At 44.6% G+C, this 15,135-nt stretch overlaps 1 protein-coding gene and 1 non-coding gene across 11 annotated transcripts in view; one reads left to right on the top strand and one right to left on the bottom strand.

Moving 5' to 3' along the window:
• Positions 1-15,135, top strand: part of ADPRM (ADP-ribose/CDP-alcohol diphosphatase, manganese dependent) — a 421,658-nt gene that overhangs the window by 189,072 nt on the left and 217,451 nt on the right. For all 10 annotated transcript variants that reach the window (XM_055090473.1, XM_055090472.1, XM_055090471.1 and 7 more), the window contains one exon: positions 1,143-1,210. In XM_055090473.1, the coding sequence (XP_054946448.1) occupies positions 1,143-1,210 (68 nt within the window). The remainder of the gene's footprint in view (positions 1-1,142; positions 1,211-15,135) is intronic.
• On the bottom strand, positions 4,478-4,557 carry LOC129392802 (small nucleolar RNA ZL8). The gene has a single exon (XR_008619439.1). It is a non-coding gene; the product is annotated as a small nucleolar RNA ZL8 (small nucleolar RNA).

Here is a 15,135-nt window from a genome sequence, read left to right as displayed (position 1 = left end):
TTGGGTCCGTGGAGGAGAAACACGAATCAGCCGTACAACCCAATAGGAAAACAATATCAAGAGGCAAATCACGACTTAATCAAGGAAATGAAAATGGATACAATGTGTTTCGATCAAACGGGGCGGGGGGGAGGGGAAGATTATCCTACCGTTGGGATTATAAATCGGCATGGCCATTTGGAAAGGCAGTTTGAAAGTTTTGTCCAATTCCACTCAGCAGTGTACCCCTCCTCCCCTATATGATGGTTCTGCCCTACACAAACCACCAGAAGAGGAGGAAACCCTTGCCATGGTTTATTTATTCTTTATAAGCTACGAAGTCCTGTCATATGACATGTGCATTCATCTGTTTGTAATTTATTACCTATTGGAGTGTAAGCTCAGTGAGGTCAGTGTCTTTGTTTCTCATGTTCCTAAGCATACCATCATGAAATGCAGAACATGAGTGTATAGAAAAGATTCTAGAAAGTTCTGGAGAGAGAAGAAAAAAGAAAACCTTTCATATGAATCATAACAGCAAATCAGAAAATATGTTGTGTTTAAACATACGTAAATGATACCCTACTGTATGCATTATTCTGCAGCTTGCTTTTTCAGTCAGCATTTGGCTTGCAGGTCTAGCCATATAGGTACTTAGAGATCTACAACTACTCTATTTAACTTCAGATTCTGTCATCACTGCTTTTTTGCAGGGGTAGCAAACTCAAATTCTACAGAAGTTATGCCAGGACACCTAAATGTGAGGCAGCCTTGGAGGAAGACGTGTTATAATCAAATATTATGCCTGCCTAATTACATGGCCATATAAAACGTTGTATATGCCAACTAAAATCAGCAAACAGAACATTTTCCAAGGTTATATTTTGCCTAAGAACTAGCAGTTTGTGAACTTTGCCATTGTTTTCTCATACTTAATGTTATGGGTAGTCTTTTGTGGGTAACCATTGGCATTTTAGGTTATTTCCTCTTTCCCTCCCAAATTAGGACTGACTTGGGTTACAAATTTGGGGATTAACTTGAGAACACAGGAGATAGGAAAAGGAAGATCGAAATGTCAGTTGCATTTCTTAAAGCTGATTGGAGAAAGTGATTTTGGATCTGTGGCCAAAGGGACTTATAGTCTCTCCTCTTGATTTTGACAGAATCACGGGCAGAGTCACAGTAGACCTGCACATCTCCACCTGAGGGCTAGACTACGACCACCTGGCAGGTAAGGAGACAGGGTGCATACTTTTTATAGCTTATGAATTTGACCAGACAGGAGTAGGGGCTGAGCCAGGCAAGCTCAGTTCCCTCTTTCAGAAGCAAATATCAGATAAAGCACTGCTCTTATGAGAAGAAATTAGTAGAGGTGGAGAGAAAAGCTAGGAGTGTTATCCTCACAGAAGTTCCTCTTCACTGAAAGCATGAGACTAGTGGGGAGGTTGATTCCCTTCATAGATAACCAACATTTTGTCTCTGGAAACTTCCCTTCCTCCTCCTTCTCTCTCTCTCATGTAACACGTTTAACTAGGACAACTCTTGATCTTGGTTTCTTTTCATTAATTTTTCCAGCTACATGGAGAAAACCTTTTCATTGCTAGCTTTTGGTATTTCTATGAGTCATGGATTCTTTCTTCTGATACATCTTTGATTACTGTTTTTATTCCATTAGTTTTGATCTATTCTCTGATTCATTATCATTTCTCTTACCATTTTCAACTCTTTGTTTTAAAAATATGTTGATTTCCGTAGGTTTCTTTCATCCCCTCTCATACCTTCATTTTCCTCCTAAAATTCATGTCTCCAGACCAGACTTCTGTCCTAAGCTTCAGATACATATATCCAATTGTTGTCAAGTTCAATGTATCAAAAAGAAGTTCTTTTTAAAAATTATTATTTTTTAAATTTATTTTTAAAAATTGAAGTATAGTTGATTTACAATATTGTGTTAGTTTCAGGTGTACAGCAAAGTGATTTGGTTATACATATATATGTATATGTCTATATTCTTTTTTCTATTCTTTTTCATTATAGTTTATTACAAGATATTGAATATAGTTCCCTGTGCTGTACAGTAAATCCTTGTTGTTTATCTATTTTATGTATAGGAGTGTGCATCTGTTAATCCCATACTCCCAATTTATCCCTCCCCCACCTTTCTCTTTGGTAACCATAAGTTTGTTTTCTGTGACCGTGACTCTGTTTCTGTTTTGTAAATAAGTTTATTTGTACTATTTTTTAGGTTCCACATATAAGTGATATCATATGATATTTGCCTTTCCCTGCCTGACTTACTTCACTTAGTATGATAATCTCTAGGTCCATCCACATTGCTGCAAACGGTATTATTTCATTCTTTTTTTGTGGCTGAGTAATATTCCATTGTATATATGTACTACGTCTTCTTTATCCATTCTGAATTTGTACTATGGCTCATGTTAATTCCATGAAGGAGCAAAAGAGGTTCTCTTTATAACGTGCTCATAATTTGCCAACACTGTTGAGCAGGTCTGACATGTATTCATGAAAGCAATAAAATTCAACTCCAATTTGGTCGCATCATTTGTCTATAGAAGCCTGGCAACTTCTTTGAATGTTTGTGTAGTTTGTGTAGTTTGTGACTTTCCAATTAATACCCATTTTGCAGAAACCCAAGAAGATATCAAATAATGTTGTAACTCACAAAATGAACACAAAAAATAAATGGATATCTAGTTTTACTCTAAAGAGAATATTGTACTCACCATGTCCATCTGCTCTGGAGAAGCTAAAGAGAAGGATGCTCTGAAGTAGGGGCAAGGAGCTGAACTATCAAGGTAGAAATTATATCCAGGAAGCATGAATATCTAAGAGAGTTTATGGAAAACAGGTGATGTAGCATTAAAGAAAACTAAAAGAAAATATAGGTGAATCTAATCTCAGAGTGGAGGATGACATTTAAACTTAAAAAGCAATGAAAGAAATCACAAGAGAAAAATCAATTTATATAAAATTACTGTATGTTGTACAATAAAACTAAAAGCATAGAAAGCAGTGTTTACAATAAATACAGCAATTCTACTTCTTCTCCATATATTATAAAGAATGCACAGAAGCAGAGGAAAAACTTTAAAATGGACAAGGACAGCTTATTCAAGAAATAGAAATGGTAATAAACATGAATAAATATTTAACATAACTAGAAACATAAAATAAATCCAAACAATGAAATATCATTTAAAAAAATATTTCATTTTTTTAAGTTAAACTATAGCTGATTTACAGTGTTGTGTTAGTTTCGGGTATACAGCATAGTGATTCAGTTATACATATGCGTATATGTATATGTATATGTATATCTATCTATCTATCTTTTCTTTTTCATAGTCTTTTCCCTTATAGGTTATTATAAAATATTGAGTATAGTTCCCTGTGCTATACAGTAGGACCTTGTTGGTTATCTATTTTATTCACAGTAGTGTATATATGTTAATCCCAAACTCCTAATATATCCCTTCTCCCCTTTCCCCTTTGGTAACCATAAGTTTGTTTTCTATGTCTGTGGGTCTATTTCCATTTTGTCAATAAGTTCATTTGTATAATTTTTTTCGATTCCACGTATAGTGATCTCATATGATATTTGTCTTTGACTCACTTCGCTTAGTAGGATAATCTCTAGGTCCATCCATGTTGCTACAAACGGCATTATTTCATTCTTTTTTATGGATGAGTAATATTCCATTGTATATATGTACTACGTCTTCTTTATCCATTCATCTGTCAATAGATACTTAGGTTGCTTCCGTGTCTTGGCTACTGCGAATAGTGCTGCTATGAATATTGGGGTGAGTGTATCTCAAAAAGAAGTTCTTATCTTCCTCTTAAAACTTGTTCCTTCTCCTGACTTACAGCCTTTATACCCTTTAAACCACGTGGATTGAAAAACCACGTCTTCTTTTTAGGGTTCATTGAGAAGATTAGATGAGATAATGCAAGTGGTTGCTGCTTAGCTGTCAAGAAAAATGGGGACATAAAAGTCTTCTTGCAGAATGTGAGCCTGCATTAGACTGTAAAGCACAGCTGTTATCCTAGGGCTCCTTCACTTCCTGTGTTATGTTCAGTGCTTTCCTTTTATTCTTGGTAGATTCCTAAGAAAGACTGAAAGGCAAGGAAAAGTTTTGAGTCCTTATATACGTCTTAAAACATCTGTATTGTTTCTCATATTCAATTTATGATTTAGATGGGTATAAAATTCCAGGCAGTAAGTTCTGGCAGTAAGTTTTCCCCCCAGAATTCTGAAGGTTTTGCTCCCATTATATTCCAGTGTCTGACGTTGCTTATAAGAGGCCTGTTGTGTTTCTGATTTCTTTTCCTTAGCATATAACCCATGAGTTTTTCCTTTCTGGGTATTTTTATTTTTTAATTTATTTTTTAGTGTAGTTATATACTAATTTTACTTAAAAAAAATAAAGTCTGGGTGGGCAGGGGAGTTGCCACACAGGGTGGAAAGAAGCATAAGAGTAGATCAGGTGGTTTCAAAGATCCTCAGAGAAGCGCTCAGAAACTCTATTCCAACCGGGTCCTCATTACCTCTGGGTATTTTTAGAACCCTTTCTTTATCCCTGGGGTTCTGAAATTTCAAAACAGTGTGCCTTATTTGGCTTTTTATTATTCATCTTGCAGAGTATTTTATGGGCCCCTTCAATCTGGACACTTATTGGCTTTCAGTTTTGAAAAGTACTTTCCCATTATTTCCTTTGATGATTTCCTTTTCTTTATTTCCTCTGTTGTTTGAAAGTCCAATTATTTAGATATTGTAATTTCTGGAAAAAAACTCTTTTCCTTCCTCCACTATTTTCTACCTCTTGATCTTTTGGTCCATTTCTGGACTGTTTCCCCAACTTTATATTCTATTATTGAATTTTTGTTATCAAATGTTTTGATTTTTTCAAAAGTTTTCTCTGTTTTTGAAATGACCATTTGGGTAGTGTGCTGTTCTTTTTGTAATACTCAGTGTGTAGGGGCGGTATCTCCTTTCACTCCACTAAAGAGTCTATTTACAGATTTTTCTTCTACTCCTTCAGTCGTGTCCGAATCATCCAGGTTTCTCATTTATATTTATTTGTTTTGCTCTTTTTCTTTCAGAGGGCTTTCTCAAGTGTCTGGTTGTCCTTTGCTGGCCATGTCTTTTTAAGGTGGCAAAATATACTTAATATAGGATTTACCATTTTAACTATTTTTTTTCAGTATACAATTCAGCGGAATTCAGTAAATTTACATTGTTGGGCGACCGTCACTACTATCCATCTCCAGAACTTTTCCATCATCCCAAACTGAAATTACGTACCTATTAAACCGTAACTCCCTAATTCCCCCTCCCCCAGCTCCTGGTAACCATTATTCAACTTTGTTTTTTGATGAATTTGACTATTCTAAATACATCATGTAAGTGGAATCGTACAATGTTTGTCCTCTTGCGTCTGGCTTATTTCACTTAACATGACCTTAAGGTTCGTCCATGTTGAAGCAGGTGTCAGAATGTTATACCTCGTAAAGGCTGAATAATAACCCATTGCCTGTCTATACCACATTTTGTTTATCCATTCATCTGCTGATGGACACCTGGGTCGCTTCCATGTTTTACTTCAGTGAATGATGCTGCTGTGAACATGGGTGTACATATATCTGTTTGAGTCCTTGCTTTCAATTATTTTCATGTATTTTTGAAAGTGAGACAGTAAAAAATTATTAGAGACTCTGTGTGTACATGTGTGTGCTGCTTGTCTGGGAGCTCCCAGTGGATGAAGGGGTGTCAAAATCACTGTCTGTTAGCGGATCCCAGGAGGAGAATATCCGTTCAAAGGTGTATCTGTGCGGGACGGGCTTTCTCTACACAGGGCAGGAGAATCGGAACATTTACAACATACAACACAGCGCTCAATGCCTACAACTTATGGAGTGAATGGTGTGTGGGCGACATTCTTTCTCACCTTCCAGGTGTAATTTCCCTATACTTTGGTATTTCTTTGATACTTGTGATTGTGATTTGGGAGGCCAGGGATGGGATGCAGAGGGAGAGAGATGTACAATTATATGTTTGTGCTCAAGTTGCCTGCATTCTTGGAAATTCCTCTAATATATATATTTTCAGTCAGCCCTGGAAGTAGAGATCATATTTTATGAGCACCAGCTACTTATATAACCGTGTAGATAGTTCAGGATTAAGCAAATGTTAGCTCCATCTTGGAATGTAATGAAGACGCCTACAGGGAACAGAGTGGGAGGTGGTCTCCAGGAGGCTGGGATTCTGGCTCAGGTCCAGCCTCCACCCCTGTGGTCTGTTTTCAGAGGCTCTGCTCTGGCCTTTGTAGCCAGCAAGCTCTCCAGTCCAGTAGGTTTCCTATGAAAAAATTCACTTTTGAATTTTTATTTAAGTGGTCTTTTTTTTAAAGTAAGAATAACTTCCATCGGAGCTTTTCTCACAGACAGGGTCATGATATCGTTATCTCGACACCTGCTTTTGAGCAAAGCACAAGGGTGAGGACAGGAGGGATATAGGGAGCAGAGCCTGAGCAGCTGGTGTTTGTTTCAGCCTCTTCCTGAGCTGCTTCAGAGCTGTCAGAGAATAGGGATGAGGCATCACCATTCCCTGCACAGCCCCGGTGCGAGGCTTGAGGTGTGATGTGCGGATACGGAGGTGTGTTTGCGCTGGCTTTTATTTTTTTATTTATTTAAAATTTTTTTCTTTTTTAAAAAAAATTAGATTTTATTTATTTATTTATTTATTGGCTGCGTTGGGTCTTCCATGGCTGTGCGTGGGCTTCTCTAGCTGCCGAGGGCTGCTCACTGCGGTGGCTTCTCTTGTTGCGGAGCACAGGCTCCAGGCGCTCAGGCTTCAGTAGTTGTGGCACGTGGGCTCAGTAGCTGTGGCTCGCGGGCTCTAGAGCGCAGGCTCAGTCGTTGCTCTGAGCAAGTGGGATCTTTCCGGCCCAGGGCTCGAACCCGTGTCCCCTGCATTGGCAGGAGGATTCTTAACCACTGCGCCACCAGGGAAGCCCCTGCGCTGGCTGTTAAATGATGCTCTTTCTAATCTCACTTTTCTGCTGTTGGGGAGTTTATGTGAAATCAGTGCATGTCTACTTCAGTTTTGCTCCCATTGATGTTATCGGTATTCATTTATTTACTTCACACCTTTTTAGATGGATGATGTAAGATTTGGCAGTTTCTTTTTTGACGTCTTGCACTTTTGTCAGCAGAACGCCATCTGCCATCATTCCACAGTGGTGCTTGTGGATGTGTTTCAGAAACTGGTTGATGTCCTGTGAACCAGCTTTGCACAAGCCTCTGCAGTTTCTGCTAATGAGTGGAAGATGGTTCCCAGGGCCTGCTTTCACGGACAGCGATGGTTAAAACCTCCAGAGGTCTGATAGCCTTATGTGGACACGGGTGGAAGCAAACTCTGCAGACAGGCAGGAGAACTTTTGACAGTGTCTCTGCTTCCTTCATCCTTTGGAACCAACCAGAAATCTGACACTTCTTCCAGGAAATGTCAAATATTTCCCCATCAGGTGCTTCTTCACAATTCTTTCTTTATCATTGCATTGTATTTTTCACTCAGATAAAACTTACCAACAGTGAATGCACAGATCTTAGCCTCATACTCTGATGGGTTTTGACAACTGTGTCTACTCATGTAACCCACACCCCAGCAAGACAGAGAACATTTCCTTCATGCCAGCGAGTTCTTTGTGTCCCACCCAGTCAATCCAGGCCTCACAGCCATCACCGCTCGGATTTCTGTCACCAGAGATCCGTGTTGCTGGGTCTAGAGTGTCACATAAATGCAGCCGTCCATTGTAATCCTGCACTTCCCATCCCTCTGTGTCTGGCTTCTTTTGCTCACCCATGTAATTGTGTATATTAGCAGTTTGTTCTCTTTATTGCTGAGCCCTCGTCCACAATACTTTTTATCGTGGGCTATACTACTTAAAAGGAAAACCCTTTCTCTACCCACAGAATACTTCTGCCACCAAATGGCTGGGTTCTCCCCTCCCATTAAACAGTTCTGACACCAGCTACCCAGACTCAGTACCGACTCTGTAAGGACCCAGTCCTGTCCCCCACGTCAGACACCAACTGCAAGTCCCAGGTGGTCACTCGTACTTCTGACCAACCATCTATAAATCAGGGGTTCCCACGACCCTCTCCTCAGGTTTGATAATTTGCTAGAATGGATAACAGAACTCAAGGAGACACTTATTTACATTTACCAGTTTATTATAAAGGATATGATAAAGGGCACCGATGAACAGAAAACATCCTGCTAAGTGAAAGAAGCCAGGCACGAATGGCCACGTATTGGATGACTCAATCTGCATGAAATATCAGGAAGAGGCAAATCTCTGCAGAGAGAAGGCAGCTTAGAGGCTGCAGGGACTTGGGGCAGGGGAGAATGGGGCGTGACTGCTTAATGAGTGGGGCTTCCATGAAATGTTCTGGACAGTGCGGATAATTGTTCAGTACTGTGAGTGTACTAAATGCCACTGAATTGTATGTATACTTTAAAATGGCGAATATTATGCCATGTGCATTTTACCACACACACACAAAATATCCACCCCATTGCATAGGTGGGAAAACTGAGTCTCAGATATGCAAAGGCTTAATCCAGGTTCACACACAGAGAGAGCATCAGAGCTAGGGATTAATCCATCTGATTAGGCCAGCTGTGCGCTAAGTGCTGAGAATACAGAAAATATAGAAATGAAGGGCACGGACCTCTCTCCCTTTGCCCCCCCACTGAGCCTCCTCTCCTGGGCTTTACTGGTTTTCCCCTCTGCTTGGACTGGGCTAGCAGGTGCAGGGTGAGCTCTGCACCTGTAAGCCACACCATCGCCGCTGCGTTCCCGGTGACAAGGCGCTCAGGCTGGTCGACTCCAGGCTGAGCTGGCGTGGTGGCACCAGGCACACGGAGACTCAGGCTGCTCTGGGCTTTGGCCCCAGCCCTTCCGGGTAGGACACAGCCCTGCCACGCCCGCCAGCCCCTATCCCTCCTCTGCCAGCTGGAGGGCTCTCTCCTGTCAGCAGGTGGTCACCCTGGAGGTCTTTGTTCTACTAATCCTAATTCTCTTGTACGAACAGAAAGGCTGCCTCTGAAATTAGGCCGCCTGCCATGAGAGAAGGTTGGGTGGGCATTGGCTCAGCAGCAGACATCCGCTGCTCAGTGCTTCAGTCCTAAAAGCTTTTTTGTCCTCTCTTCCCTTTTGGGCTCAGTGACTTAATCCTTCTGGATTTTTGTCCCCGGTACCCTTAACTCCTGGAGGCTTGCGAGGCTATAAATCACTGAGAATCCTGCAGAAAGGAAGCAGAATGGCAGTGTGCGAAGTTGGAATAACTAAGCCTTTATCACCAAGTCCCACCCTCCATTCCGTCCCAACTCTTTTCCATCTTCTTCCGTCTGAATTTTCCTGCGTCTGTATCACCTCCCTTCCAGTCTGTCCTCCGGGCCTGGGAAGTTGTCCCCAAGGGCTGGACTCAGCATGAGAAGGGAGGAGTTGCGATTTATCTACAAGGGACCACTCTGCCTCTGAAGGTCAAGAGTCTTCCAACTGGGACAAAGAGGCAGGGGCTTGGAGAAGGGTCCCCCTTTGTGCTTGGGCCCGTGGCTGCCTCTCCCAGACAGGCAAGGTCCCATCTACGTTCCTTGGTGCCACTTTCATCTTTTTCCCACATACTCACACTCAGCAGAGCTTCCTGCTCTATACTTCCTGCAGTATAGAGCTCACTCCCCAAGAGGAGACCAGTGGGCAAGATGCTTTACAGCTCGACGTCTAGATATCAGACCCACCGTAATTACGGGAGAGGAGCTGGACGTGTCTTCCTCTGTCCAGATAAACCAGAAAGCTCTGATGAGACAAGATAATAAGCTCATGGAGTTTATCAGGAGGAGAAGTGTGAGACCGTTCTAGTGTCATAGACTCACGCAGAGACCAAACCTGATAGACTGTGCGTGAAAACGTCCAAGCCAGTCCTAGCCTTTAGTTCACAGCCAGCGATATCGGTCCCTTTGTTTATTTCCCGATGGATGTATGGATTTTATCAGTGCTAAGTAGACAGAAGCTGGCTCTGTTCAGGGGGAAATCCCATGGATAAATTGATTTCCTCCCGACCCAGAAAAGAGGGACTTTCTGGGTGCAGCAGTTGGTACATCTTAATTTCCCTGCTCCTGGAGGCCAAAGATCCAGTGAGTCCTTTCTGAAGGTGACTTCTTTGCTCTTTCTCAAAACGCCCAAGCCACACAGGCTCCTCTCAGATTTCTAAGTGAGGGGTGAGCTGCTCTGAGTACGAGCCCAGGCACCCCTCGCAGCACATGAAAATTTGATCCGTGCACTAAAGACTGTCTTGCTAATGCAGTCGGGCCCTTTGTCCGCAAGAGCTAATACCCTTTGGGGAAATGCTGTGTCTTAAGCTGAAATGTCAGGGAAGGAGAGGGTGGAGAGGGAATGCAGACCTCTGCCATCCAAACTCCTTTCTCCAGCCACTTAATAACTTGGCTAAAAGCCACAATCATTACAGAGCCATCAGCCAGGCTCCAGCCCCTCTCTGTCTTCGCAAGCAATCAACAAGATTTAGTGAGCCACCAGTTGGAATTTATGTCACTTAAAAAGTGTGGTTTCTTAGACCAGTCCTACAGAGACCGATTACAGAGATCTGGGCACTTTGATTAGCTTCCATTTGGAGACCAGGAGGCTGCGGATGGAGCCAGCTGTTAGGCCTTCCAAGCGCGAACCTAGAAAAGTAGGCCCTTAGCACACGGCCCGCTCATCTCCACGTTGTCCTCACCAAATGTGACTCTTCCGTCGTTTCATAGCACTTTTTTTTTGATGGAGCTGTGACGGAGAGGAAGGAGAACCGTCAGAGCCTCTTAAATGTTACCAAGCTTTTTACATTCATTATTTTGATAACAGCTTCATGAAGTAGTTATGATTATGCCTCATTTTTCACACGAGGAAAATGAGGCAAGGCCACCTTCTCCCTCAACGGGAGTTGAGAGTAAGCCCCATGCGCGCGGCATCTAGGATCTCACCTTCCCAGGAGACCTATCAACCATCGACAGGGCCTGGGGAGGAGGCTTCAGATTCTGGAGTAAGACCTAGCTTCCCCAAACCTCCTCCTGTCCAGTGACAGAATCCAGAGTTAGCCCCTGACACCCAAACTTTTCTGGGTTTCAACACTTCTGGCCCCGCTACTACTGCCTTGAGTCCTTCGCAGGAATCTCATGTCTTCCTTTCTCTTTTCATGTCCACCATATACAAAGCCCCAGATTCCCAGATCTTACCTCTGGCTCGTGGAACCCCTAAAGCGGTCCCACATCGCTACTGTATTGCGATTGTATCTCCCACCCCTCCCCGACTCATGGAAACCGTCTACTGTAACTTCCGGAATTCCAGGTTCATCTCAGCAAAATCCTCTATATCCTCAGCATCTTGTCTGGGTCGGAGGGCTCCCCTCATTCTTCTTGCTCTAATGGGAAGCTGGCTCTCACTGAGGCCAGTTCCCTTTGCAGCTCTCTCACTGATGACTGTGTCTCTCCCGTCCTTCTCCCTTGTACCTCTGGGCCTCCTGGTTTCTCGTGTCTGCTTCCAGACCAGCCTTCCTTCCACAGTCATTAAGACCCTCATTTTATTCTCCTGCTGTCAGGCCACATCAGTCCCGACCCTTTAGCGCTACTTTCCTCTGCCAGCTCCTCTGGTCTTGCCTCTCTTTTCTTGACAGTTTTGTGTCCTGGGTGGCTATTTCACTCTCTGCAGTACCAGTCCCATCTTAATTCTTGGTGATTTCCACATACTTTCCGGTAATTCTCTTAGTTCTTAAATTCCCCTCCTCCTCCAAGCTTATATTCCACTCTCCTTTGGCAGTTCACCCTCATGGTCTTGTCATGACCAATCATTGCTCTACTTCATACAACTCTCTCTGACCACCACCTGTTTTTCAACCCACTCCACCTAAATAGTATCTGATTCTGGCGATTGTTCAGCCTCACAGGGACGCTCAATCCATTGATCCTACCACTTTTCCCCTGCTCATACCCTTTGGATGTTACGGCTTCCCTCCCATCTGCTTTAAATTCCACGCTTGAACGTTATTTTTACTCCCTTGCATGTGCCCTTGACAACCTTGTCATTTTTACTTTGTGTTACTCTCCCTGCTCTGTGCCTGCACCCATCAGCTGACTAAGACTGTTAGATAAAACCACAGTCACAACGAAGCTGGATCTCTTTTGTTTTGATGCATAACTACAAGCTTAGTGCTGGCAGCAGTCCTATCATATTTCCCTGGTCACTCACTCGCCTTCTCTCCAAGATTCTATCTTACTCCTTCTCTTACCTCGAAATCTCCCAAACTTCCTCACCTATCCACACTCTCAGACAGGACCTTGCTTCCTCTCTCACTGGGAAAATAAAGCAATAGGAAGAGGGTTTTCTCAGGCTCCCACCACCATAGCTACTCACTCCCCAGCATCTGTACCGTATGCTCTGCCTTCTTGCCTGTGTGTATAGAGGACCTGCCCGTGAGCCCACACACGCCAATCATGCCCTCGCACATTCATCCTGTCCCTTCCCCTCTACTCTGTGACATCTCACCAGCAACCTGGCCCCTCGCTTTCCAGCCTCGCTCTCCCCACTTTCTACTGGATCATTTTCATTAGCAGACAAACCTACTGTAATGTGTTCTATCTTAATGAGAAAGCCTCTTGTTGACCCCGTGTTCCCTACCAGCTACCACCTGCTTTCTCTGTTCCCTTTTGGATTTAGCAATAACCTTGACCAGAACATTTTTGTTGGAGTGATTGGGGCAAAGCCTAATTGGAGTGGGTTTAAGAGAGAAAAGGAGAAGAGGCGTTGGAGCCAGTGAGTCTAGAGTATTCTTTCAGGGAGTTTCCTGCAAAGGGGAGCGGCAGACCTGTCTTATACCAGCAGTCAAAGTTAGTTGAACTTTAGTGAGTTAAAGTTACAGGAAATGAAGCCAGGAAAGTAGGTTAATATTGATCTGACGCTCGCTAGAAGCCAGGCATGTTCACAGAACCGAGTGGCAGATGATTGTAGAGAGATACAGAAGTTTGTCCCTTCTCTCAAAGAGCTCTGGCCAAGCAGGAGAGACAGTGAGGTGAACAGGATGGATTGGGCGGGCTGGGGACTTGATGGCTGCTAACAACCAGACAGGGGCCTTGCTCTGTCTTTATCTGCCCGAGGACCTCAATTTGCAGACACTCGGCTTTCTCAGCTCTCACCCTGTGTCCTTCTTAACCTCACCTGAGCTGGACCACATCTTGTCAGACAGACCATGTGTGGGACTCACCTAAGGGCAGACCTGGCCCTGTGTGAAATGGAGCAGCCTCCTTCCTCCAGCTCTTAGGACTCCGATCTTGGATTCTTATGGTGGGATTGGCTGCACTGGTCTCCTGGTGCTGTCTCATGGGAGGCCAACCAGCCAACTCCAGCCGCCCTCTGAGGCTGTTAAGAATATCCTTCTCCATCCAAGGAATGGGACCAGCTCTCTATACCTGTCAGTCTCAACCCCACACCTGTTGCAACACAGACAGATGCTATCGACACACCTGCGCCCACCCTACATCCTGGCTTTAACTGTCCAACTTCCTCCTCCCTTCAAAAGCCTGTCGGAATACAAGTGACTGAGCGTAATACAAAGTTATTCCAAGGAGAACGTTGGTGCTGCTCTGATTAGTTTTAAAAGTAAAGTACTTGTAAGCACTGATTCTCTAACCGCCATTAGTAACCTATTAGTAGCATCCGACATTACAAGGAGTCAGGACAATCCCTGCAGTTGAAAAGTGCAATTGCACAGGCAGCTAAGTGCGAGCGGGGGCCAGGCGGATTGCTCGAGTGGGTGCAAGGGCTGGCTGAGGACCGTGGCAAACTTGAGAGCCTGCGTCCGTCAGCAGGGGCAGAAGACCGCTCTCCTCCGGCCTGTCGCTACAGCTCAGATAGGACCCATCTTCTACGTTTTCAAAAGAAGCTGGGAGTTCAGATTTTAAGGGGAACCTTCTGATTTTTAAATACTGAAATGTAATTCAAACCTCCAGAAACACTGTGCATGACAAACAAAATACAACTGCAAGATGACTTTGGTCCGTGGGCAGATATCCTGCCCTCCTGCTCTCCTACGTCTGGGTCTGTGCGTTCCCAGCTTGGCCTCCTTGCTGTCTCTCCGGCTCTGTGTTGGTCTGAGACCTCGCATAGCTGCCCTCCCAGGCCCATATTTCAGCGCCATGCCCTGGAAACCGGGCGTCAGCCCTGCTGTCAGAGGAGGGGCTCCTACGTCGCCGGGAGCAGAGGGACACGCGGGGAGAGTGGAGGTGGTGCTTTTCGTAACTAACACCCTCACGCGCCACTTGCCCCATGAGGGACGTGGTAGAAGGCTGGATCACGGTGACATCTCCAGAGCGCGGAGAGACCAACTGAGGAACCGCCGGCTCAGCTCTGCCATGAGCTTCAGGATGTCCTGTGATCCGAGTGCAGGCTGATGGTGACACCTGTGTCAGCGTAACAGCCTCTGCAGGTGCGGGGACACCAGCTGGTGTGGCCTGGGGTCTCCATGCTGCTGGGGGGGCCAGCTGGCCCGGGAGGCAGGGAGTCCCGCGGCCAGGGCCTCAAGACGCATCTCCAAGGCCAGCTGCACTTCACCTGGAGTCACAGGGACACAGAATGGGGCCAGAGGGGCTTCGGAGAGGGTGGCTCACCTCCCCCTACACCTCCACCACCAACCGACACATCAGCTGGGACTGAGCGGGCACTGGGGTTTGCTTTTATTTGTGGGGGGAGACTGTTTGTTTTCAGTTGGGGGGCAGGCCTGCACATCAAACTGCTCTTCTCTTTTAAAGAAAGAGAAAACAGTAAGGCTTTGATGAGTTTGCTGAGAAACGGAATCTCTGGTCCCTAAACGGAAACGCCACGAGCTCGGGGAATATTCCCTGTAAAATCACGGGGTTCAGCACAGTGGCTGGCACATAGTTCAAGAAATATTGTTGTGGGCTTCCCTGGTGGCGCAGTGGTTGAGAATCCGCCTGCCGATGCAGGGGACACGGGTTCGCGCCCCGGTCCGGGAGGATCCCACGTGCCGCGGAGCGGCTGGGCCCGTGAGCCGTGGCCGCTG

The sequence above is a fragment of the Physeter macrocephalus genome, chromosome 14, assembly GCF_002837175.3.
Source record: "Physeter macrocephalus isolate SW-GA chromosome 14, ASM283717v5, whole genome shotgun sequence".
NCBI lineage: Eukaryota > Metazoa > Chordata > Mammalia > Artiodactyla > Physeteridae > Physeter > Physeter macrocephalus.
This window is presented reverse-complemented; position numbering and strand designations above follow the sequence as displayed.